This window comes from Artemia sp. Qi Xiang Cuo, chromosome 7, assembly GCF_049724085.1.
Source record: "Artemia sp. Qi Xiang Cuo chromosome 7, ASM4972408v1, whole genome shotgun sequence".
Classification (NCBI taxonomy): Eukaryota; Metazoa; Arthropoda; class Branchiopoda; order Anostraca; family Artemiidae; genus Artemia; species Artemia sp. Qi Xiang Cuo.
This window is the reverse complement of record NC_142800.1, coordinates 72,150,273-72,177,163: the sequence shown is the minus strand read 5'-3', so window position 1 is coordinate 72,177,163 and position 26,891 is coordinate 72,150,273. Positions and strand designations below refer to the sequence as shown.

The 26,891-nt window shown below is 37.2% G+C and overlaps 2 protein-coding genes across 2 annotated transcripts in view; one reads left to right on the top strand and one right to left on the bottom strand.

Annotated features, from left to right (window-relative positions):
* The window catches only part of LOC148950662 (uncharacterized), an 82,613-nt gene extending 70,355 nt beyond the window's left edge, over positions 1 to 12,258 (bottom strand). Inside the window, exons 1-2 of the mRNA XM_089092543.1 lie at positions 12,065 to 12,258; positions 2,564 to 2,735 (exon numbers count right to left, since the gene is read on the bottom strand). Coding sequence (XP_088948669.1) covers positions 2,564 to 2,680 — 117 coding nt within the window. The 5' untranslated portion in view covers positions 2,681 to 2,735; positions 12,065 to 12,258. The remainder of the gene's footprint in view (positions 1 to 2,563; positions 2,736 to 12,064) is intronic.
* The window catches only part of LOC148950660 (actin-histidine N-methyltransferase-like), a 243,758-nt gene that overhangs the window by 115,950 nt on the left and 100,917 nt on the right, over positions 1 to 26,891 (top strand). The window lies entirely within an intron of this gene.

Below are 26,891 nucleotides of genomic sequence, written 5' to 3'. Positions count from 1 at the left end.
TAAAAGATATTTTGCGAACCCGAAGAAAACTGAACGAACTTTTCACTTATCAGAATTTTTTAGCATTTTCCAAAACGGCGATATGTACAGATAATGTAGTAGAGCAACAGAGTTGAAGAGTTTCGAAAGAAGATGGCGGTTGAACCGTAACTTATTAGTTACAAAAGAAGCATATGATAACCCAACTTTACGTTCAACGTGAGCAATTAATAGTTGTCGCGTGTGCATTACTGACGAGCCAATGGGAAGACCGAGGTACGTGATATGATCTACTTGCTTAATCCTACTATTTCCGAGAGGAATATCCCTAGGCGACGCTTGCTTCCAATTGAAGAATACAACTTCAGACTTTTCAGCATTGAACTGAAGACCTAGTTTTGCATACTCAGATTGTAGCGTTGCGAAAATCTCGCTTATGCGCTGGATAGTGCGGCTCACATTCAGAATGTCGTTTTCATAACATACGAGATATAAATCAAGACCGGCAAAGATGAAAGATGTGGGAACAGCTGACTGTGCATCAAGAACTCCATTATTGAAGAGTGAAGGGGAAGAAACAGCAACTTGACGGGTACTTTTTTCGACATTGACAAAAATATTGGGGGTTAATGCGTACACTTGAGAGCCGTCGACTTTACTAAATAGGTGAAGTATTAGGCGAACTTTAAGACGATAATACATGTCTCGAAGGGCTCTGCTATATGAGGGGCTCACTCCACGTTTTGCTGGATGGAGTAGCATAGCGGCATGAACGAGAGAGTCGAACGTTGTACGAATATCATGCCCAGCCAACACGAGAGTTTCACCTGATGTATCAGCATCAATCAATGCGTTCGCGACAACCGACAACGCGAGGGCACAACTGAGACCTGGCTGGAATCCAAATTGGTTAGGTGGAACATAGCATTTTGCGTTCAGTTGGTCAATGAACAGAAGTTCAAAAAGCTCACAGAAGGTAGTAGGCACTGTTATAGGGCGGAAGGACGAGCACTGGGTTGCGAGTTTACCTTTCTTTTGAATTGGAGTGAGATCTCCGATTGAGAAAGAAGACGGTACAACTCCTTGGGTAACAATCATCTGCATCAAAAGATATGCCCCCAGGGCGTAATCTGTGACCCTCGCCCTGAGGGCTCTGAGGGGGAGGGGTTTTCACCATCAAAGACCTAATTTCCAGAACTTACAACTACATTGAACAAAATGGCTATCAAAAAGAGCCCTTTTTCAAGTTTCTACGACAAAGCTTTCAAGGACAACCTTATATGCCCCCAGGGCATAACTCATAACCCTTGCCCTGAATGACTGTGGGGAGAGTGTCCTGCTCAAAGGTATAATTTCCAGAACTTTCAACTACGTTGAACAAAATGGCTATCTCAAAATTTTGATTGGATGTGTTTTGGGAATTGGTGGGCGTGGAAGGGGTGTTAGTTGCCTTCCAATAATTTTCGACAATTATAAAGGGCACTAGCCGTTTCAATTTTCAATCGAATGAGCCCTTTTTGAATTTTCTGCGACAAAGCTTTCTATAAAAACCTTATATGCCCCAAGGGTCTAACTTACAGCCCTTGCCCTAAAGAATGTGGGGGGGGGTTGTCATCCTCAAAGACCTGAATTTTCAACTACGTTGAACAAAATGGCTGCCTCAAAATTTTGATTGGATGTGTTTGGGGAAAAGGTGGACGTGAGAGGGGGTTAGTTGCCCTCCAATCACTTTCGACTATTTAAAAGGTACTAGCTCTTTGAAGTTTTAATCGAATGAGCCTTTTATGAAGTTTTTACGACAGAGCGTTCTATAAAAACCATAAATGCCCCCATGGTACTGACTACAACCCTTTCCCCGAGGGTTTTGGTGGAGTGTTCTTCTCAAAAACATGAATTCTATCTAGAAATAGACTACGCTGACTAAAATGGTTATCTCAAAATTTTGATTGGATGTATTTGGGGAAATGGTGCGCGTAGAAGGGGTGTTAGTTGCCTTCTGATCACTTTCGACTATTAAAAAGGGCACAAGTCACTCCAATTACCAATTGAATGAGCCCTTTTCGAAGTCTCTTTGACAACTTCTTCGATACAAAGTGCCCTGGTTTGAAGGAAAAAAATAATAAATAATACAGTGTGCCAACATCGTTCTTATATGCCCCCAGAGCATAACTTAAAACCCTTGCCCTGAGGACTCTGGGGGAGTGTCCTCCTCAAAAAACATAATTTCTGTGTGAACAAAACCGCTCAAAGTGTCCTGCTCAAAGGTGTAACTTGCAGAACTTTCAACTACGCTGAACAAAACGGCTATCTCAAAATTTTGATTGGATGTGTCTGGGGAAATGGTGGGCGTGGAAGGGGTGTTAGTTGCCTTCCAATCACTTTTGACTATTAAAAAGGGCACTAGTCATTCTAATTTCCAATCGAATGATGCCCTTTTCCAAGTTTCTACGACAACTCCTTCAATACGAAGTGCCCTGGTATGGAAAAAAATAATAATAATGCATTTTGTCAACATCGTTCTTTACTTAGGCAGCGCAACTTTGCGCTGCCTATGAAAAGGGGGAAAATAGAAAGGTCACATTACCACTCTGTCTTGGACATCTCTTTCCCATGTGTATCTATCATTCGGCTCGAAAGGATTGCCACAGGTACAAATCTTTATTAAGACTAATACGATGGATAGATATAAATATATCATCATTCAGCCTTCAAATATAAGGATTACACCTGTTGTCATATTCTAATGCCGAAAGGGACTGAAAAAAAAAGAAAATATATTATCATACAGTATTTATCGCTCGGCTTCTTTTTTTGAATTTAAAGTTTCTAGAATGAGGTCTGTAGTCTTACTATCCCCTAAAGGAACAATTTCTAAACTTTCTTCGGTTTTTCTCTGGAGCAGTTTACTTTAACCTTTTTACATATTAAATACAAACAGGTAATTCACGAAAAATAAAAGGAACGAAAGGGAAACTTGAAAGGAAAATAAATTACACAAAATATGAGGGGATATGCTGTTACCTTCGATCCCCTGCTCATTTTTGTAAGCTTCTAGTTTTGATTATACTTTTTCGGCAATGAATGTAATTTTTCTGGTGTATTTGTTTATAGAATAAATACATTTTTTTTTGTCAAGTTCATTAACAGTTAAATTTTAGGCCACTTTTATTTCTGTTCATTTTATTTTAACGTCGCTCTTTACTCTCATTTAACAAGAATTTTTTTTCAGTTTTTTATGTGGTAATAGAACTTCAGGTAATTGTGAAAAAATAACAGCAAGTAAAATAATTGGGAATTTACCTAAGACAGTGATGTTTGTTTAAACCTTAAGAATATTTCGGCTCTATATCCATGAGCCGCCCTCAGCAAACTACACATATAAATAAAGTAAAACTTAAAACAAATGGGATCTTTAAAACTGAAATTGCAAAATAAAAACACTTTCAAAATCATTACTTCAATCGAGTTCAACCAGGACTGAAGATGAAATCATACGAAACGAGGTTATTCATTCATGTATAAATTATGAACATATTTCTAATGATCTTAATTAAAAAAACAAATTTCCACAAAATAAGTTTCTCAAAGAAAAGTAAAAAACTCCATTAAACCAAAAATGAGCAAAAAATAAAATCAAATAATCTATCAACCGTGAAACTACCACAAATCAGCATCAATAAATAAATGAAACCCAAACCGAACAGAAATTACAATAAATAACCGAGTCAAACTCAAATCGAGCAGAAATTAACATGATTAGGGCTCAAAACCCCTATTCCTTCCAAAGGTCAGAACATGATTTGCCCTTTACTGAAAAAATATAAATGTTTTTACTTTCATAACTTTAATAAATCAAATAATATTAACAATTGAATTGTAAATACCCCCTTTTAAATTTCGGACGCAAATAATAGTGTTTTATTTAGTTTCATACCTCCTCTAGTCGACCTGAAATAGAAAACTTGATACCATTCGCAAAAAAAATCTGTTTACTTTCTTTGATAGCTTGGATACACTTTTGCTATTTTGATTTGGTTAAATTTTAAGTGCGGAAGTAGCCCCGAATGTTTGAGCATAATACTCTCAGTCGTTCTTGGGATATTGCTGAGATGCCTTACTGGGAATTACAATTAAAACAGTGCTTTTTGATTTATTCTTAAGCAAAAATTTTTTTTTAAAACTTTAGGGGCAAAGGGTTGGGGGGGGGTGGGTGGGGGACTAGTTTCCCTCCAATGTCTTTTGACTATTAAAAAGGGCATTAGCCCCTTCTATTTTCAATCAAATGAGCCTTTTTCGAAGTTCCTACGACAACTCCTTCAATACGAAGTGCCCTGGTATAAACAAAAAAAAAACAAAAATAATAATACATTGTGCCCAGATGCCTTCCAATCACTTTCGACAATTAATAAGGGCAACTAGCCCTTTCAATTTCCAATCAAATGAGCCCTTTTTGGGTTTCTACGTCAACGCTTTCTATAAAAACCTTTTATAACTCTAGGGCAAAAATTAAAACCCTTGCCCTGAGGGCTGTGAGGGGGTTGTCATCCTCAAATGCCTGATTTCAAGAACTATCAACTACGTTAAACAAAACAGCTATCTCAAAATTTTGATTGGATGTGTTTGGGGAAATGGTGGGTTTGAGAGGGGGGTTAGTTGCCCCTTAATAATTTTAGACTATTAAAAAGGGCAGTAGCCCTTTCATTTTCAAATCAAATGATCCCTTTTGAAGTTTCTACGACAAAACTTTCTATAAAAGCCTTATATGCCCCAGGGCGTAACTTATAACCTTTGCCTTGAGGGTTTTGGGGGGAGGTTGTCATCCTCAAATACCTAATTTCCAGAACTTTCAACTACGTTGAACAAAATGAATATCTAAAATGTATTTTGATTGGATGTGTTTGGGGAAATGGTGCGTGAGAGGGGTGTTCGTTGCTCTTCAATCACTTTCGACTATTAAAAAGGGCTTTACCCGTCTCAATTTCAAATCGAATATGCCCTTTTTGAAGTTTCTACGACAACTCTTTCTATTGAAAACCTCATAAGCCCCCAGGGCATAACTTACAACACTTGCCCTGAGGGCTGTGGGGGGTTGTCGTCCACAAAGACATAATTTTCAGAGCTTTCAACTACGTAGAAAAAGATGGCTATCACAAAGTTTGATTTTATGTGTTTGGGGAAATGGTGAGCGTGAGAGGGGAACTAGTTGCCCTCCAATTACTTTCGACTATTAAAAAGGGGACTTGCCGTTCCAATTTCCAATCGAATGAGTCTTTTTCCAAGTTTCTACGACAACTACTTCAATACGAAGTGCCCTGGTATGGAAAAAAATTAATAAATAAATAATACATTGTGCTAACATGAAGAGCGACTAACGCCCCTTATATGTTTAAAACCAAATCTTTCAATAAAAAGGGCAATTTTCAATCGAATGAGCCCTTTTTGAAGTTTCTACGACAACGCTTTCAATAAAAACCTTATACGCTCCCATGGCATAACTTACACCCCTTGCCCTGAGGGCTGGGAGGGGGGGGGGGGGCTGTCATCCTCAAAGACCTAATTTCTATCTGGAAATCAACTACGCTGAACAAAATGGCTTTCTCAAAATTTTTGATTGGATGTGTTTGGGGAAATGGTGGGCGTGGAAGGGATGCTAGTTGCCTTCCAATCACTTTCGACTGTTAAAAAGGGCACTATCCGTTTCAATTCCCAATAGAATGAGCCCTTTTTGAAGTTTTTGCTACAACTCCTTCGATACAAAGTGCCCTGGTATGAACGAAATAAATAAATAATACATTGTGCCAACATCATTCTTTACACGGGTAGCACGATTGCGCTGCCTATGAAATGTCAAGCCTTCCAAAGTAAAATATGCTAATATTTTTTTCCGAAATACAAAAAGAATAATTTAAAAATGTAGTTGGTCTTTTACCACTTGTAGCCTATACACAGATAATTCCTGAGAACCCCTATCTTTCCAAGTATATCTGAAAGGAAACAAAATAACGAGAAGGAGATATGTCCTAAAGCTTTATTGTTGGATACATGAGTCCTATAAAGGGTTAAATATACTAATTTTTTTCCAAAACACAAAAAGAATAATTTAAAAATAGAGTGGGTTTTTTACCACTTGTAGCCTATACACAGATGCTTCCTGAGAACACCCTACCTTTCCATGCATAGCTGAAAGGAAATAAAATACTGAAAAGCCGACATATCTTGAAGCTTTATTGTTAGATACATGAGTCCTATAAAGAGTTAAATATGTAAACGAGAATATTTAAAGAAAAGGAAGCCATCAATCCGTTTCGCCCAAATAATCCCCTATTATACCGACCATCGCCTAGAAGTGAAGCTAGGTCAATCGACTTGTGAAACCAAATTATCCTATTTGTGTGGAAGGATCTCAGCCCAACTCAACCCCCGAATTCGCATCCTTCTCAAGTCTACCACATTTACAGATACTTTAAAACTCACACATTAAATATATTCAATCTCCCTCAATTCTTCTCAATCTGTTTCGTCCAAATCATCCCTTAAAATGTCTCAATCTGTTTCGCTCAAATAATCCCCATAAAATGTCTCAATCTGTTTCGCCTAAATAATCCCCTAAAATGTCTAATAATTTCTGAAGGTTCCTTTGTGTAACTACAACTATGCACAGATCCATTTAAATTCCCATGAAGCATTATTCTATGCACGCGTAAGAATCTTAATTCCTTTCCCCTTGGCTCAGTAACAACTTGATTTTTCTGTCATATGCCTATTGCGTAAATCTAGGCTAAAATTCTTGGAAAGGTGGATTCCAATCAGTATTCATTAGGCTTAGAAACATCTCTGATTGGCCTAGAAATGGGTGTGTGATCTTGTTCGCCCTGGGGTAATACCTCTCCCTCTACTATCTTTTTCAAACAGGTTCATCGATGTGATGTTTTTGGTGTATTTGTTTACAGAATAAATACAATTTTGAATTTGTATTGCGTATAAAGCATTGAGTAAATACTTCCCACAATCCCTATTTAAATAAGTATTATTATTTAGGTTAAGTTTAATTTCAGTTGCCTCGCGTATAACTTCTTTAATTCCCAAATCATTGCTAAGGAAGGAGTGTATTCAAAAGTACTTCATGGCTGCGTTTTCAAAAATATGACTGCCTAGAGAAGAATCAAAAGAATTATGAATACTATTTGCATTTTAAGCCTTGTTTACATCATCCTTATGCTGCTGCAGCCTTTTTTAAATGTTCATGGGTTATGCCCACATAGTAATTGCCTCAGTCACATGATATTTGATAAACCCATCTTTGGTGAGTAACTGGGGTTTTATCTTTGCCAGAGTTTAGAAAAGGCATGATTTTTGAAATACTAGCAAAGACTACATACATATTATTTTGTGTACAAACTTTTTTTTAATTCCTAGAAACTTTTGGAATGTACGGAAATACACCCCAAAAATGAATCTTTGGATACGTTATCTTTTGATAATGTTTTATTCTCTATTCCATTTATATGATGGCGGCATTTCATCTCGAAGTTCGAATTCTGCGTTCATCATAGACCATTAGCGTATAAATTTCGAAGGCATACATGGCAACAGAGACAGTTAGCCGATAGAAAATTCGTATTTTCAATTGCATCGATAGGTGCTCGGCTTTAAAGATTGGGTGTAACCTCGTGTTGCTTGTACTTCCTATGACGTGTCAGCTATCTATTTCATCAGAACGGTTGTCATCTCCCTAGTAGCCTCCCTACGTACAAAATTTTGTCACCGGTTTCATTCCATCGTCACTCACTACAATGAGAACAGGGCATGGGTTTGAGTCTTTTGTGGTGTGCTTCACTATTGTCTTCTTTTGAGTTATACACATGTCGAAGTTATTTGTAACAGGTTCAAATTCTGACGCTCAGGGCTCTAGATTAAGTTTCGTTTCCGCTAGCTTGTAGGACTAGTAAATGATCAAGATAAGGTTTTGGCCACATTGTAGCAGGAAGGATGGTTAATTAGAGAACTCAAGTTTCTGTCTTTTATGGAACTAATATATAGTTGTAAACGGTGCTCTGTACTTCAAATAGTTTGTCTTCGTCTCAGTTCATCCTTCTCACTTCCAATTTGAGGACAGGACTCGCGGATGGATATTTAAATACTATCAACATTCGTTGTCCTTTTTGTTTGTTTTATGTCTCCTTCGCTTATTTAATTCGTTAGCTTAAATATAAACTGTAGCATTAGACCTCAAATTCTTAAATGATTCAAAGTAGGCCTTGGGAATCCATTCCCGAGGTCACGAGCTGACGTATTAATTAACCAAGCTACCGACGATAAATCTAGCAAGAGGGGAGCAACCCTGCCAAGTACATTTGGTGAAGTTGTGGGTTCGCAAAATGACTGCCTTTAAAAATTAAATGATGAAATCTGTTTCTACTGGCTGGTAGAATTATGTGCTCTCTGGCTTTTGTGTTTGTTTTCAAGATGCTTCTTCTGTACGATACGTCCAAACAACGGTATTTAGATGACGGATCTGAGCAGGAGTATCATCAAAGGAACCAGGGTATTAATATTTACTATTGTTTGTCTGATATTTCAGCTTAGACTCTACCAACGAAAGGTAAAAAAAAAAAATACAGGAGAAACACCATTTTTTTTTTTTCCTCTCAAAGTTAAATTTTACCATTAAGGATGCCAGGTGTGGCACGGGGAAGCTCAAAAGCAAACAAAACCTGACTTGAGACCGAAAGAGGAGTGTCGGGGTTATTCGTTTCAATGGAAAATCAGATTAAAAAAAATCAAAAACAGAAGACTATGCAAAGTAACAGTTTAAATAGTAGATAAAGTAGTTTTTTATTTCCAAATAAGGATTTTTGATCACAATTTCAGTTTTTCAGCGAAATTCCGTTTTTGGTATAAATTTTTTTTCTTCTTGAAGCGGTTGACGAGCTATGAAAAACTGTGTCTTATCTCAAGATGCCCAACGCGTCTTATTGGTGTATAGCCTATCGCTATTGACCACCGATGTTTTTATGATTCCCGGTTAAATTTTGGGGGCTTTAGTTATTTTTGGTGAAATGTTGGTAAATATTTTTAGTTGTGGTGGCATAGGTAGACTATTTTAAAAACTAAAAGGATTTGTCCCTATTGAACTGTTATTTGTATGTTGTGGTGGTAACCCTGGTGTCGATACCCTACCGATTTTTTTCTTTTTAGTTGGATTATATTAAAACATCAGCTTCAATATTATAATCAGCAAACTCGTAAATCTTTCATACAAACTGTTAAAAATCAGAAGCAGCAGGCTACATACTGTGTTTGAGGATTCTCATATTGCAACCGTAAACTTTTTCTCGTAATTAAGGCTTCAAAACCCTTAAATACCAATTCAAATTAACATCATTCGTGAAATATGCACTTTCCATATTTTTATTTTTGACCTTTATTCTTCAGTATTCACCTTGTAATAAATAAGCTACAAAATGCTTCAATACAAATTGTTGCAGAACTTTGAAGCTGTTGTGAAAGGGGGGGGGCAACATATCTTGGGCGGGCTGGCTCAAGGGAGTTGACATTTTGCATATTAAGTACTTAACTGTGCTCGTATAAAATGTTGCCCGCTACACTAACTAAACTGTGCTTAACTGTGCTGTACTTAAATGTGCAGTTTAAATTTGCCCGCTTCTTCTCTCTTGCATACGTGCTCGAAGGCGGTGTAAGTAGGTATAATCATCACAGTATTTGTCTGATGTAAAGTTCCAAAAGTGTTTGAAATTTGGGTCTAAATACGAACTTTTGTTAGACACAAGTTCTTCTTGGAAAAGTCCTTTGATTCCCCTTAAACTTTTGGTAATGCTGAAGTAGATTATCTAAAATATTATCTTATTTAATAATTTGCATTGTACAGAGCTTAACACATGGGGGTTCCTCCTGAAATACACATGGGGGTTCCAACTTGCACACGAAAAGTGTGCAAGTTGGCAACCCTGCTCCCGACTTTCCGCAACCAGGTAGCCTATCGCCCTAGATATCGGAACGTCACTGGTTCCATCATACTTCGTCCACACTACAACCTCTTTGCGCCCCTCGTAGCTCTAAATTATCTGACAGAAACCGGTTTGCCTCTCTGGGATCGATCTTGATTTGATAATTTTGAGTGAAAAAAACTACGATATATGTATATTTTTATTGAATATTTAATATATAGAGGTGGTTAGGCGTTAGCTTGGGTATTTAATATAATGCAATCTGCGCGACCTGCTCTCTATAATTCTTTGTCATAGTTTCCATAATTATGTTTCGACAGTATTATACTATCATCATGTTTTGGTATATTTCATTAGGACTAACCTAACTTAAATTCTTGGGTGGGTTCTGTTTAACAGACAAGTACCCAAATTGGTTTATAGTTATTTCATATGTAGAAAAATGACTTACCCAATGCTTTGCCCCTGTGCAGCTACTCGAGCTGTGCGGTAGAAGTCAGTATTAATACTACGTATGGTAACCGATCGAAGCAGCAAACCACCTTAGGCAAACACAGCACAGCAAATTACTTTTCCATCCTAATATGCTTAGGTTTTCTGTTTTTACTCCCCCTCATAAAGGTGGCATTTCCTTAAAACACTTTCTTATCCCGTCCCATTCGAGGGCAACCTGCTTTTTGTTTGGGCCCATATGGATGGCCAAAAAGAACGATTTTTGGCACTTCTTACTTTTGATATGACATAGTCATCTTAATCTTCCTTTCAATATAGACCTAGAAAGGTGGATCGAACGAAATTTTTCTTACAGCTTGTTTTTTCATGGACGGTCATTTAAACTAGTGTGACACTATCCTTTGAAAATGTTTCTGGAAAACATCCAGCACATCCTCAACCTCTTTTCAGCACTCGGAACTCTTTGAAAAGGATCAGGGATAAAATTCTAGATGAGGGACTATTGTTTATCCTGGAAAGGTGGTGAGGAAGAGGAAGGAAATTCTTAGGAATGAATCCAGAGCCCCAATGTTCACTAAAGACAGGCACGTATGCAGGAATTTGTTTCAGGGGGGGGGGGGGACCAAATCCATCAAATACTTTATTCTTTGATAAGTTTCAGAAAATTATGGGAAAATAAAAAAAAAGTATGAGATTTCTGGGGGTGGTCCGGAGCCCCCCCCCCCACTCCCTGCGTACGTACCTACCTAGAGAGGGTATTTTGAAGTGCTACTTCCACCTGTCCCCTCCAAAGGGCACTGACTTTCGATAACGTTTTACAATCTTGTTGTATGAAACCTTGAGTAATGGATTTACTGCTGAAGTGGAGGCCCCAAGAAACGTGTTGTGAGCCTCACCTTTGGTCAATCCTGATTTATAAGGTTTAAAAGTATAGAAAATATAATTCGTGAATTTAGGGGAAAAGCCTTGACATATCTTAAAATCCTGCTAAAATAATAGGAATTGCATGTTCAAAAACTAGAGCCAATAAAAAGAGATTGAAAATCCAAAATTAAGGTAAAATGTTTTTGTAAAAATTTAGATTGTCGTCTATGCAATCCTCTAAGACCTAAAAACTAGGAAAGGGTAAAGATATCTTTATAACAGCTTCATATTGTATATTTTAGAACCTGGACCCATTCCTGAAAGTTTTATTCACCTAACTCAGCTACTTTCTAATGTATTAAGAAGCCCCTCAACTAGAACTTGTTCATGATTTAGAGGTATGCTTGAGCACTGTATTCTAATACCGCAATCTTAGTTTTAGAACGTAGGCTATCTTTTTATCCTTCCAACCTTTTTTAGCTGAGAGAATACGCTATCTGCCTTGATGAGGTGCATTTTTTGTGCCTGTTCCTTATTTTGTTTTTATTTTTCTGTCTACAAACTTTGACCAGTCCCCCCTCCCTCTACCTCCCTTGTTTTCGGTTTTAAGCATACCAATGTTTTATCAAATATACCTTGTGCTTGTGTTTGTTGTATTTATTAAGACTATATATATATATATATTTTTTTTTTTACTTTAAAGATTAACGGGAAGAAATATTGAATTTGAAGATTTTGTTTAGGCCTATTTACTTATTCATTTTCTTATCTCGAAATAGTTTAGGATAATTAATATTTACCTTTAAAACACACTTTAGTATCCATAGAACGCTTCAATATCAAACTTATTCACAAATGCAATAACAGATAACAATATCCAGTTGTGTAAAAGTGAAACTGATGCTAATTAGTTAAATTCACAAAAACGTTCTTGAACACTTACTGTTGAAAAGTTACTTGAGAACAAGCGGTATAAAGTAAAAGTGAAGACATAGTCCGCTCATATACTTAGTTATTTGAACATATGCGCAATAAGGCCATTCTTTTATATGCATGGCCAGACACAACTGAGAATGGGTATGACTTTCATGACGTATCATTACAAATTACAAAAAAAAAAAATCATTTATCCGAAAATTATGGTGAACTAGTAAGAGTGGCAACTGGTGGTGGTGTCAGCAAAATCGCCAACGCCATCTAGTGTTTGGCATTTTTTGCGCAAATCGTAGTTCTTTGAGCTTAAAACACATTACTGGGGAAACATTTCTATGAAGGGGCGCCGGATTTCCCAGCATTATTTAAAAAAAGATCAGAAATTAAATAAAAAAAACAAGTTTTTCAACTGAAAGTAAGGAGCATTATCAAAACTTAAAACGAACAGAAAGTATTACGTATATGAATGGGTTCGCCCCCTAGTCAATACTTCGCTCTTTAAGCCAAATATTTTTTAGTACTTTCATAAGAGCTATTTATTCTAATTAACGGCCTTTCAATCAATCAATCAATCATTTATTACCCACAACTAACAAAAAGTAGTACAAGTGGAGTACATAATAATAAAAAAGAAAAACAAAGAACTCAACAAACACTAGCAGTTAAATTAAACTACGAAAAGAACTGTAAAAGACCGTGGTCAGGACCAAATTTACAAAATGCATCTGCAGAAAGCTATTTGTGTAGGTCACCGAGCTTTTGAGTTACATCCGTAACATAAAATTTTTTAACTAGATATCGATTTCTAGTCCATGGCGGCAGAGAAAGTAGAAATTTGCAAAATTTGAAATATGTAACTTTAATCTTTTTCAAATCCTTTAGCTTAAGAACAGAATGAACACCCAAAAAATAAAGTACAGAATGATCAGAAAAGGTCGAGAACAAGCGCCCAAGAGCTCTTCTGTTATATTTTCCACGGTTTGCTACAATTTTGAATAACTGAACTTAATTTTTCTTACTGAATCAGCAAAAATCTGTTTACGAAAGAGAGCTAGAGAATTAGAAACAGTAATACCAAGCCAACGAAAGGAAGAGACAGAAATTACAGAAAATTCATTACATACCAGTGGAGTAGACGAAGACAGATTATAAGATAAGAATTCACACTTGTCAAGATTCAGGGATAGACCAATATTTAGGAAAGACTGAAAAACTAAGGAAACCATCGCAGAAAGGGCTGACCTAGTACGACTAATCAACAGAATGTCATCAGCATAGGCAATGTAAGAAATATCAGTAGAACCGGAAAAATAAGTGCCTGAGATCTTTTCCAGAACAGTAGAAATACAAATTTTGAACATGGTTGGTGATAAAAAACCTCCCTGCCTAACACCACGAAGCACTTTAATAGTTGTTTCTGGAGAAGATTTCAGGCGGAGGTAAGAATTAGAATACCAAAACCGTAGAAGGTAAATAACCGAAAAATTAATACCAGAAGAAGCCAAAGAAAAGAAAAGCTGGTTATGAACAACAGAATCAAAAGCCTTTGAAAGATCAAGTGTACAGAGATATACGCCTTTACCCTTAGAAGAATTAGAAAGTAGAATAGAAGAAAGGACACGATGAGCATGTTGGCACCCCACACCAGGTATGAAACCAAGTTGATTTTCACCAAAGAAAGAAATATTTCGAGTTAAATTAGGTAAAAGAATATACTCGAAGACCTTGCTAATATTGCAAGAAACAGAAACTGGACGGTAAGAAGAGCAATCTGTTGGTGGTTTACCTCTTTTTAAAAAGGTAAACCTTTGTGATTAAGAGGTCATTTTTAAAGAATTGGAACAGAATTCAAACTTTAGCGTAAAGAGCGAGGTATTGACTAGGGGGCGAATCCCCTAATATACGTATTACAAATATATGAATATAAAAATTCGTTACGTAAGTTAATTCGTAAGTTACTTATATTTATTACTAATAAAAACGTTCGTAAATAAAATTAAACAACCTTCGAGAAAGCCATTTAACCAAATAAAAGTAAAATTAATATGCAAATTTGGTTTTAATTATTCATATACGGTGAGCCAAAATCAAAACCTGCATTAATTCAAAAACATTTAAAAATTAAAAAAAAGTTTTTTTTTAACTGAAAGTAAGGAGCGACGTTAAAACTTAAAACTTGTTTACGATGGCTGCAAATCCATCATTATACAGCTTTACAACTACTATAAAAAAAAGAAAAGAAAAAATAAATAAAGAGAAATAACATACAACTTCCTAATCTTTCTCAATTATCACCCAAAAGGTAACGCTTCAATCTACTCTTAAACTGGCTTACATTTTCTGCTTGCCTAATACTATCTGGGGGGGGGGAATTCCACATCCCCGGTCCTGCAAAACGAGGCAGAAACTTAGCACGTTTAGTACTCCGGGCTCAGATGCAGGGACATATGCATTTCTTGTCTCATAACTGTGGTAAGATGAATTAGCTCTAAAACTTTCCCAAAATACCTCCGGTGAACACTTAGTCAAACATTGATAAATAAAAATTGCTAACTGGTAATTCCGTAACTAATAAATAGTTAAAATTTTCAAACTTGTAAAGCAATTCAACGTGTTTTTTTTCAAACTGAATATAATTACCTAAAATAAGAACTATTTTATTCTGTAAAGTTTAAACCTTTCTAAAGCTTGAAATAAAACTACTAGTCTATAGCATACAACCATACGATAGATAACGGCTAACAATAGAATGATACAGTAAAAGTAAAATATTTGTATCATTCAAGCATTTGAATGATCCAGTAAAAAGTAAAACAGTATCATCTATTATACTATCAACGATAGTATAAATAGGTATCATCGCTGTTACCTCTAAAGGTCTTATCAGACATTTTCAAACTTCGGAAATAATCTACAAAAATCGTTTACTGATCAGAATTCAGAGGGAGGATCAGCAGAGAAATGTATGTTGAGTCTCACTCCGATCCTCCTGATGTACAATATCCTACTCCTCCTGTCTTTGAAAACAGCTTAGGAAACGGATTTTGACAATTAGTTTAGACGTGTGAAAATGTCAGAAACGACTTTTAAGTGTAACAGCGAGGATGCATACAGTACCATAAGCTCATATTTTCTCATTCAAGGATTTCAGGTCATACCGAGCCCGAGCACCCATCTTTTGCCCCCCGTCTAGCGTCCCAATAACAAAATGCGCCAATCCAATTCAGTTCTAATTTGAAACCAAGGTGTTTTATTTTGAATAAAAGCCTATTAAGAGCCGACTTTATTTTTAGAAAATTAAAAATAAAACATTAAAATTGCAAAAAAAAGTATGTTGAGACGCATAATTGTTGCACAAAGAAAAAATTATTTTTGAAAAGTAATAATTTTTTTTGTAATCAACTGTGATTTTTTTTTTTTCTAATTACTTTGCTTCTTGGAGCACCGAGGAATCATAAAAACTTGATATTGTGTTTCCAACTAAGATCTTATCGGTATTTTGTTGAAGTGAAATAATTCTGGCAAATCTGTGTTTTTTCAAAAAAAATTCACGAGTTTTCTAACAATGATATATGTCAGGATGGCGAAATTCCCCAAAATTAGAAGAAAGGATCCCCAGAAATCCTAGATATTAAAGATCCAAATTTCAGGATCTTCAGCCCCTTCCCATTGTAAAATTTCTGATTTTTTCCTCTAAGTTAGATCTGTGTACAGCCTATCTGGATCGACAATAATAAAATCAAGTTTTCTTCGTATCTCTTGAAATGTTCAGATGGCTGTTTAGAAAAGTAAATTACGTTTTGGAATTGAAATGATATAAAGTGAAAAAAAATTCCTATTCTAATGACATGGAAAGTACACTTTTAAAATAAAGCTCGTCAAAGTTTAAATTGATGTACTTGTTGCAACGGTTAACTAGTTTATAGACATCCTCTTCACAAATTTTGCCACTTAAGATTCTATGATGAGTGGTACCAACCACCACGTGGTACCCCTGAGCATAGCGTCCAGCCGCCAGCCGTCCTGCCTAGTGTCTGTCCATGAGGCAAGGTATTTTGAGGAATATGCTGCGAGGATTGGACGGATTAAAGCCAGTAATGACTGCCAAAACCAAGCCCGGAGGTTTAACTCCCCCGGATATATGAATCCTGGCTATACCTTCCGGGAAGCTTGGTAGACTCCGGGATGAGAATTGAGACCAACTTTCTAAAGTTGAATACTTAACGGGAGAGTTTGAAATTTGACGATGTGGAAGATGGATGAACTAATTTTAGAAAAATGATTTGCGAAATTGCTGATAGTGTCTTACGATGGAAAGTTAGAAACACAGCTAGTAGTATTAGTGAAAATGCTTTATGTTTAATAGAGAGGAGGAGTGGCTTGTAGAAGAACTATTTGGGTGATATATCATAAGGAAATAAAATAGATTTGAGGAAAGTGGAGAAACCGTAAAAATATAAAGATGATGATTATGATAAAATACCATTATTTGGTCTGACTGGAAGATGCAGCCAGAAAACTGAGTGTGCTTGAGCATGTGGAAGGTGCGCGTTAGAAAACTGAGAGCGAATATTCAATCTGGAGCAGTTCCAGCTAAAGATAGAAACGGGGCCGCAATTAGTGATAAGGAAAGAGTTTAGAGAAATGGACAGAAAATTTTGAGACCGTGCTAAACCGTGATAGAGTTACAGGAAAAGATAAAGAAAAGAACAAAAGGTTTGTGACACTTTGGAAGTGAAAGATGGTTTATTTCATGAGGAAAAGTTAGTGACAGTACTAAAATGATTAAAAAAATAAGGCCGCAGGTGCTGGCAGTGTCGTAAACGAGTTTTCTTTAAAATATGGTGGTTGTGAAGTTAGAGACAAATTACTGGAGATCACGAAAATGATTTTTTTTTTTTTTAAGGGGAAGTACCAAACGATTTTAGGATAACCTTAATTAAACCTTTCTTTTAAAAAGGTGATAAAAGTGAGTGGGGTAATTAAAGAGACATTAGCTTGGTTTCTGGAAAAAACGAATTACGTGGTATGATGATACTTTTAGACTTAAAGATGCTGTGGATAATGTTTAAGAGAAGAACAGTGTGGTTTTAGGAAGGGGAGAGGATGTGTCGACCCAACTTTTTCTCCTCTCAGATTAACAATTGTAAGTGCCAGAGTCATCAAACCCCTTTCGTTCTTAGTTATATAGATTGTGATCAAGAGTTTGATTCAGCTGATAGAAGAGCTTTAGCGAAGGCCTTATCATTGTATGGTATACCAGATAAATACATTTAAAGTGATTAGTGCTATGGACCTTCCTAGCTGAGTGGTTAGGGCAATGGACTTGAAATCCTGAGAACAGGGGTTCGAGTCCCAGTGTCACTAGCTATTTGGTATGGAAGGGGGTCAATGGGTTGACTCTGTAAACTCATCCAGAGTCGACCGAGCTCTAAATGGGTACCTGGAGAAATCTGGGGAGAAAACACAGGAAGTGTTGGAGGATTTGCCCCCAACCACGCATTGCACTTCCGGCCGAAGGCAGTGAATCAGGAGATCGGTACCTGCGCTACGCAGACCATTGGTCAGCATGCGAAAAAGTTAAGTTTTTTTAAGATTAGTGCTATGTACGAGAATAATATTGCTGCGGTTAAGGCAGAAAATTAGATTGGTAGCTGGTTTTGAATTAAATCAGGAGTTGATCAGGGTTACGTTCTATCCCCATTTAAACAGATAATTTTGATAGACTATGTTTTAAGCAGGTCAGAAAAGGCAATGGGAGAGCACGGAATCTATCGGAGAAGTAAAACTCTCCTAGATATAGATTAGGCTGATGATTTGAACAGCCTAAATGAAAATGTTAACAAAATGAATGAATTTTTAGAAGTTTTGAGAGTTCAGGGTGCAAGGATAGGTTTAAAAATTAATTATTAGAAGACTAAGTCGTTAAGACTGTGAATACGTGAAGGTGAAGAGGTGATTTGCAGCAACGAGAAGATTGATCAAGTGGACAGCTTAACTTACCTAGGTAGTGTTATTTGTGAAGACGGCGGGTGCAGTGAAGATATTAAAAGTAGAACAGTAACGGCACAGGGTGTCTTTTCACAGTTGGAAAAAGTTTGGAAGAATAGGAAAACAAGTCTGCAAACCAAGATTAGAAGACTGGAAGCTAGAGTGATGACAGTGTTCAAGTATGGTTCTTGACGTGGTTACATAGAACGGTAGAGGAGAATTTGCTAGATATTTTCCAAAGAAATTGCCTATGGGTTGTTTTGGGCACCCGACTGACTGACCGGATTTCAAACAGTAAACTGTACGAAAAATGTAATTCAATCCGGCTTTCTAGGGCTATCATGAGAGAAAAGTTTTTATAGCTAGGACACGTTCTGCGGATGAAGGATGGCCCATTGCCAAAGATTGTCCTTGTCGACCAACCATCTAGGGCCAAACGAAAAGCAAGTCGTCCCCGAATGGTTGGAAGGATGTCGCAAGGAAATATTTAATGGAAATGGAAGCTTCTTGGGGGTGACTCTCCACTCTCTTTTGACGGACGAGTATTGCCTGGCCAAGTCGGTCTGGACCGGGGGGGGGATTTTTTTTGTCGCAAAAAAATAATGGCGGACGCCTTAACACTATCAAAGAGGGTTCTTTTATAAAGGGGACAACAAGATAGGAAAGCCCTATCTCAAGATACTACACCCAAGAGGCACCAATGGCCTAGCGAATATTACTATATTTTTTTGGTCGTTGAGGCAACGGGCCTTTGTTGCTTTAGCCTTGACTTTCGACTTTTGAGTCTTGACTTGACTTTTGAGCCTTGACTTTTGTGTCCCAACTCGACCGATTAATTTTTGTATGCCAACGACAAATAATAAAAAAGTTTGAGCATTGGAAAAGTTCGGATATTATCATTGATGAATAAGTATTCGATTTAATAAGCTCAGACACAAAATAGGTGACCTAAACTTCACCATTCTCGTCTCCATATTAAAACAAACTGGTTGAAGTCACAAGCGACAACATTTTCTGAAGAGGATATCAACAAGATGGTGCAACATTCGAAACGGGAAGGCGTCAGGACACCAACGCGTCAGGACCACTACCGTCAGGACATCGACAAAATCCGTCATAACCATCGACAAAAATCCTTCAGAACATCGAAACGTCAGGACATCGACAGTCACAAACGCTACCCGTCAGAACATCGACAGCCATAACATCGACAGTCACAATCACTACCCGTCAGAACTTCGACAGTCATAACATCAATTTTTTTTTTTCATAAAGAAAATCCGTCAGAACCACTAACCATCAGGGCGTCACCAGTCATAACATCGATACGTCATAACATCTAAAAATTTTTCATAACATCTAAAATTTTAACTTTAGTTTTTTGGAGTTTAGGGGGGAAAGGTGCCTAGGTTAGGTTAGGTTACGTATTTAATATATGTTATGCTTCACCCCCACCCCCTGATGTACAAAAATATAGTCGAAATCTGTTTCTAAAGTATTATATACTTATTACTATTATATAAACTTCTAAATTTTTTACATAACGAAAATCCGTCAGAACGTCGAGAGTCATAACATCGCACGTCATAACATCTAACAATTTTTTAGATGTTATGACTGTCGACGTTCTGACGGGTAGCGATTGTGATTATCGATGAACTGACGTGTCGATGTTATGGATGTCAACGTTCTGACGAGTAGCGATTGTGACTGTCGATGTCCTGACGTGTCGATGTTATGACTGTCGATGTCCTGACGTGTCGATGTTCAAACGGTTTTTCCTTGTCGACGAAATGACGTTTAGTGCTTGTGACGGTTGTTCGAAATGGTAGCACACCATTCGAAACGCGTTTCAATCTGAACAGGAACTATAATGATCTGTAGCGTAAGACCGTAACTGTAAAATATATACAATTAAGAATGATCACTTGGCCAAGTTTTCAGTTTTATTTTAAAATCTTAATTACAAATGCTTTCAAAACAACGCTCATAGCCCCCGGGTTTATGCACGATTACAACCTTTTATAGAATTACATAAACATCGGTTTAACGGAATTAAGCGGCTCAATAATAAGATACAAGAATATAATTCGTCTATATGTATATTATAAGTACACGAAGAGCATCTTTACTATCTGGGCGAAGCATAAATGAAACGAAAAATGAGTCGACACTTGCATAAATGAATCGACACTTTTTTCTTATAAGAAAAACATTTTTTTATATAAAAACGATACGTGCCAGATATACCATTGAGTACTATTAACAGTTCGTGATTAGTTGATTACTTTCTACCCAGTAAATAGCTTATAACTACTGCTCACACGAGCATATACAGTCCAAAGCAGATGACACAAAGAAGAGCTTCGTCAGGTAATATGATTCTTAAATTAGACTAGGGTGCGAATAGGACCTTAGACTAGGAATAAATGACAACGAAGAAGACATGTTAGGTAATGAGAAACTCGATCAAGTGCACAGCTTCAATTGCCCAAGTAGCATTGACGAGGGGGCGCCAACTTTCAGACACCACTCGCCGAAGATGGCGCGTGCCAAACGTGGGGCAAGTGTGCCAAGCATTGCGGGAACTTTGTCAAGCATGGAGGAGCTGGCGCCACGTGTGGCAGAAATGTGTGGCATAAGTGGTACTCCAAGATGTAGGCTACACCGGGTGGAGGAGAGTGGGTGAACCCTCGAAGGATAGTGAATGCAATGAAGACGTAAAAAGCAAAATAGCCAAGGAGCATGGTGTTCTGTCGAAGTTGAAAATTTTTATGAAGGATAGGAAGATACGTATTCCAAAAAAAGATTAAAACATTGGAAAAATGGTAATGACAGAAGTAAGGCTTAGCCCTGGATTGTGAGCGATTCGAAGCAGTAAGTAAGATATGCTAGGTGTTTCCAGAAGAATTGTGTAAAGATAGTCTCAGGTAATCGTTTGACTCACCAGATATCAAACAAAATCTCTACAAACTGGTATGTTTCAATCCGACTTTCTAGGATATTAATCAAAGAAACTTCAAGAGGGCTAGAAAAGTTTTACACAAGCAGAGTGATAGATTTTCAAAAATCCCTCCGGCCATCTATCTGGGGCCAAATAGAAACAGGTCACTTCCAAATAAGGTGCGAAGAAGTTAAACAAGGATTTAGTAGATGTTAGAACTTCGTGGAAGGGGTTAAAGAGTGAAGCTTTGAACATAATTGGGGCAGAGGAGGAGTGTGCAAAGCTGTGCTGGCCTTAGGCGGTTTTGTGCTACAATGAGTTGTTAATAGTAGTAGTAGTTGTAGTAATTAGATGATTGTTCTATGTATTAAATAAAGAAATAATTTTTTTCAATTGAAAGTAAAGAGCAGCATTTGAACTTTAACGAACATAAATTTTTCCTCAAGGGAGGTTGGCTGCCCCCTTCTTAGACGCCCCGCTCATTGCGTTAAAGTTTTGTAATTCTTTACTGAAAATATAAATTCAACTAATGCAGTTAATGCGTAATTGCAAGCGTTTTACTTTATCAATTGTCTTTTAAAACATTTCAACTGAGAAATTTATTATTCAAAGCAAATACGCATCATTAAGCTGTTCGATTATTGAAGTATTGTGTTCCCAGTCCAATTTCCCTTGTATTTGAGGATTTCTCCTTAAAGCAAGGGGCAAAAAGTCAAAACTCAGCGTTAAGAGCATGTGGTTAGAAAGGGAGGCAGCTCCTCATATAAGGAGTACTGTCTTTTTGCTTTAATCTAACTTTAATATAATTGAAGGAAATTTGTCTTTTTGTTTTATTTCTGTTTGTCTTTAATACCATACTAAGGGTTATCCTAAATATGAGGAGGGCAACTATCCTCTTTACGTCAAAGTTTTACTTTACGAGCTCTTTAAAGTAAAACTTTGACGTAAAGAGGATAGTTGCCCTTCTCATATTTAGGATAACCCTTAGTTGGCGAAGTGATCATTCTTAATTGTATATATTTTACAGTTACGGTCTTACGCTACAGATCATTATAGTTCCTGTTCAGATTGAAGCGCGTTTCGAATGGTGTGCTACCATTTCGAACAACCGTCACAAGCACTAAACGTCATTTCGTTGACAAGGAAAATCCGTTTGAACATCGACACATCAGGACATCGACAGTCATAACATCGACACGTCAGGACATCGACAGACACAATCGCTACTCGTCAGAACGTAGACATTCATAACATCGACACGTTCATAATTGTTAGATGTTATGACGTGCGATGTTATGACTCTCGACGTTCTGACGGATTTTCGCTATGTAAAAAATTTAGAAGTTTATATAATAGTAATAAGTATATAATACTTTAGAAACAGATTTCGACTATATTTTTGTACATCAGGGGGTGGGGTGAAGCATAACATATATTAAATACGTAACCTAACCTAACCTAGGCACCTCTACCCCCTAAACCCCAAAAAATTAAAGTTAAAATTTTAGGTGTTATGAATAAATTTTAGATGTTATGACGTATCGATGTTATGACTGGTGACGCCCTGATGGTTAGTGGTTATGACGGATTTTCGTTATGAAAAAAAAAATTGATGTTATGACGTTTCGATGTTATGACTGTCGACGTTCTGACGGGTAGTGATTGTGACTGTCGATGTTATGGCTGTCGATGTTCTGACGGGTAGCGTTTGTGACTGTCGATGTCCTGACATGTCGATGTTCTGAAGGATTTTTGTCGATGGTTATGACGGATTTTGTCGATGTCCTGACGGTAGTGGTCCTGACGTGTTGGTGTCCTGACGCCTTCCCGTTTCGAATGTTGCACCATCTTGTTGATATCCTCTTCAGAAAATGTTGTCGCTTGTGACTTCAACCAGTTTGTTTTAATATGGAGACGAGAAGGGTGAAGTTTATGTCACCTATTTTGTGTCTGAGCTTATTAAATCGAATACTTATTCATCAATTATAATATTCAAACTTTTCCAATGCTCAAACTTTTTATTATTTGTCGTTGGCGTACAAAAATTAATCGGTCGAGTTGGGACACAAAAGTCAAGGCTCAAAAGTCAAGTCAAGACTCAAAAGTCGAAAGTCAAGGCTAAAGCAACAAAGGCCCGTTGCCTCAACGACCAAAAAAAATATAGTAATATTCGCTAGGCCATTGGTGCCTCTTGGGTGTAGTATCTTGAGATAGGGCTTGCCTATCTTGTTGTCCCCTTTATAAAAGAACCCTCTTTGATAGTGTTAAGGCGTCCGCCATTATTTTTTTTGCGATCAAAAAAATCCCCCCCCGGTCCAGACCGACTTGGCCAGGCAATACTCGTCCGTCAAAAGAGAGTGGAGAGTCACCCCCAAGAAGCTTCCATTTCCCTTAAATCTTTCCTTGTGATATCCTCCCATCCCATTCAGGGACAACGTGCTTTTCGTTTGTCCTTAGACGGTTGATCGACAAGGACAATCTTTGGCAATCGGCTATCCTTCATCCGCAGAACGTGTCCTAGCTATAAAAACTTTTCTCTCATGATAGCCCTAGAAAGCCGGATTGAATTACATTTTTCGTACAGTTTACTGTTTGAAATCCGGTCAGTCAGTCGGGTGCCCAAAACAACCCATAGGCAATTTCTTTGGAAAATATCTAGCAAATCCTTCTCTGTCGTTCTATGTAACCACGTCAAGAACCATACTTGAACACTGTCATCACTCTAGCTTCCAGTCTTCTAATCATGGTTTGCAGACTTGTTTTCCTATTCTTCCAAACTTTTTCCAACTGTGAAAAGACACCCTGTGCCGTTACTGTTCTACTTTTAATATCTTCACTGCACCCGCCGTCTTCACAAATAACACTACCTAGGTAAGTGAAGCTGTCCGCTTTATCGATCTTCTCGTTGCGCAACATCCCCTCGTCACCGTCACTTATTCCCAGTCTTAACGACTTAGTCTTCTTAAAATTAATTTTTAAACCTATTTTCGCCCTGAACTCTCATAACCTCCAAAAATTCATTCATTTTGTTAACATTTTCATTTAGGCTGTTCAAATCATCAGCCTAATCTATATCTAGGAGAGTTTTACTTCTCCGATAGATTCCGTGCTCTCCCATTGCCTTTTCTGACCTGCTTAAAACATAGTCTATCAAAATTATCTGTTTAAATGGGGATAGAACGTAACCCTGATCAACTCCTGATTTAATTCAAAACCAGCTACCAATCTAATTTTCTGCCTTAACCGCAGCAATATTATTCTCGTACATAGCACTAATCTTAAAAAAACTTAACTTTTTCGCATGCTGACCAATGGTCTAAATTGCGTAGATATTGACCCTCTTATTCTGAGCCTTCGACCAGGAACGTAGTGTATGATTGGGGATAAATCATTTGACGCTACCTGTGTTTTCTCCCCAGATTTCTCCAGGTACCCATTTAGAGCTCGGTCGACTCTGGATGAGTTTACAGAGTCAACCCATTGACCCCCTTCCATACCAAATAGCTAGTGACACTGGGACTCGAACCCCTGTTCTCAGGATTTCAAGTCCATTGCCCTAACCACTCAGCTAGGAAGGTCCATAGCACTAATCACTTTAAATGTATTTATCTGGTATACCATACAATGATAAGGCCTTCGCTAAAGCTCTTCTATCAGCTGAATCAAACGCTTGATCACAATCTATATAACTAAGAACGAAAGGGGTTTGATGACTCAGGCACTTACAATTGTCGAATGAAAGATCTTAAGCCGAACCGGCCAGCCATGACAAAAAAAGCCATGACGTTTGTTTGTTTTTTTTTTTTTTTTTTTTTTTTTTTTTTTTTTTTTTTTTTTTTAGAGATTTTTCTCTTTGTTGGTTTTTTACTTACAATTGTTAATCTGAGAGGAGAAAAAGTTGGGTCGACACATCCTCTCCCCTTCCTAAAACCACACTGTTCTTCTCTTAAACATTATCCACAGCATCTTTAAGTCTAAAAGTATCATCATACCACGTAATTCGTTTTTTCCAGAAACCAAGCTAATGTCTCTTTAATTACCCCACTCACTTTTATCACCTTTTTAAAAGAGAGGTTTAATTAAAGTTATCCTAAAATCGTTTGGTACAACCCCTTAAAAAAAAAAAAATCATTTTCGTGATCTCCAGTAATTTGTCTCTAACTTCACAACCACCATATTTTAAAGAAAACTCGTTTACGACACTGCCAGCACCTGCGGCCTTATTTTTTTAATCATTTTAGTACTGTCACTAACTTTTCCTCATGAAATAAACCATCTTTCACTTCCAAAGTGTCACAAACCTTTTGTTCTTTTCTTTATCTTTTCCTGTAACTCTATCACGGTTTAGCACGGTCTCAAAATTTTCTGTCCATTTCTCTAAACTCTTTCCTTATCACTAATTGCGGCCCCGTTTCTATCTTTAGCTGGAACTGCTCCAGATTGAATATTCGCTCTCAGTTTTCTAACGCGCACCTTCCACATGCTCAAGCACACTCAGTTTTCTGGCTGCATCTTCCAGTCAGACCAAATAATGGTATTTTATCATAATCATTATCTTTATATTTTTACGGTTTCTCCACTTTCCTCACATCTATTTTATTTCCTTATGATATGTCACCCAAATAGTTTTTCTACAAGCCACTCCTCCTCTCTATTAAACATAAAGCATTTTCACTAATGCTCCTAGCTGTGTTTCTAACTTTCCATCGTAAGACACTCAGCAATTTCGCAAATTATTTTTCTAAAATTAGTTCATCCATCTTCCACATCGTCAAATTTCAAACTCTGCCGTTAAGTATTCAACTTTAGAAAGTTGGTCTCAATTCTCATCCCGGAGTCTACCAAGCTTCCCGGAAGGTATAGCCAGGATTCATATATCCAGGGGAGTTAAACCTCCGGGCTTGGTTTTGGCAGTCATTACTGGCTTTAATCCGTCCAATCCTCGCAGCATATTCCTCAAAATACCTTGCCTCATGGACAGACACTAGGCAGGACGGCTGGCGGCTGGACGCTATGCTCAGGGGTACCACGTGGCGGTTGGTACCACTCATCATAGAATCTCAAGTGGCAAAATTTGTGAAGAGGATGTCTATAAACTAGTTAACCGTTGCAATAAGTACATCAATTTAAACTTTGACGAGCTTTATTTTAAAAGTGTACTTTCCATGTCATTAGAATAGGAATTTTTTTTCACTTTATATCATTTCAATTCCAAAACGTAATTTACTTTTCTAAACAGCCATCTGAACATTTCAAGAGATACGAAGAAAACTTGATTTTATTATTGTCGATCCAGATAGGCTGTACACAGATCTAACTTAGAGGAAAAAATCTGAAATTTTACAATGGGAAGGGACTGAAGATCCTGAAATTTGGATCTTTAATATCTAGGATTTCTGGGGATCCTTTCTTCTAATTTTGGGGAATTTCGCCATCCTGACATATATCATTGTTAGAAAACTCTTTTCTTTGTGCAACAATTATGCGTCTCAACATACTTTTTTTGCAATTTTAATGTTTTAATTTCAATTTTCTAAAAATAAAGTCGGCTCTTAATAGGCTTTTATTCAAAATAAAACACCTTGGTTTCAAATTAGAACTGAATTGGATTGGCGCATTTTGTTATTGGGACGCGAGACGGGGGGCAAAAGATGGGTGCTCGGGCTCGGTATGACCTGAAATCCTTCAATGAGAAAATATGAGCTTATGGTACTGTATGCATCCTCGCTGTTACACTTAAAAGTCGTTTCTGACATTTT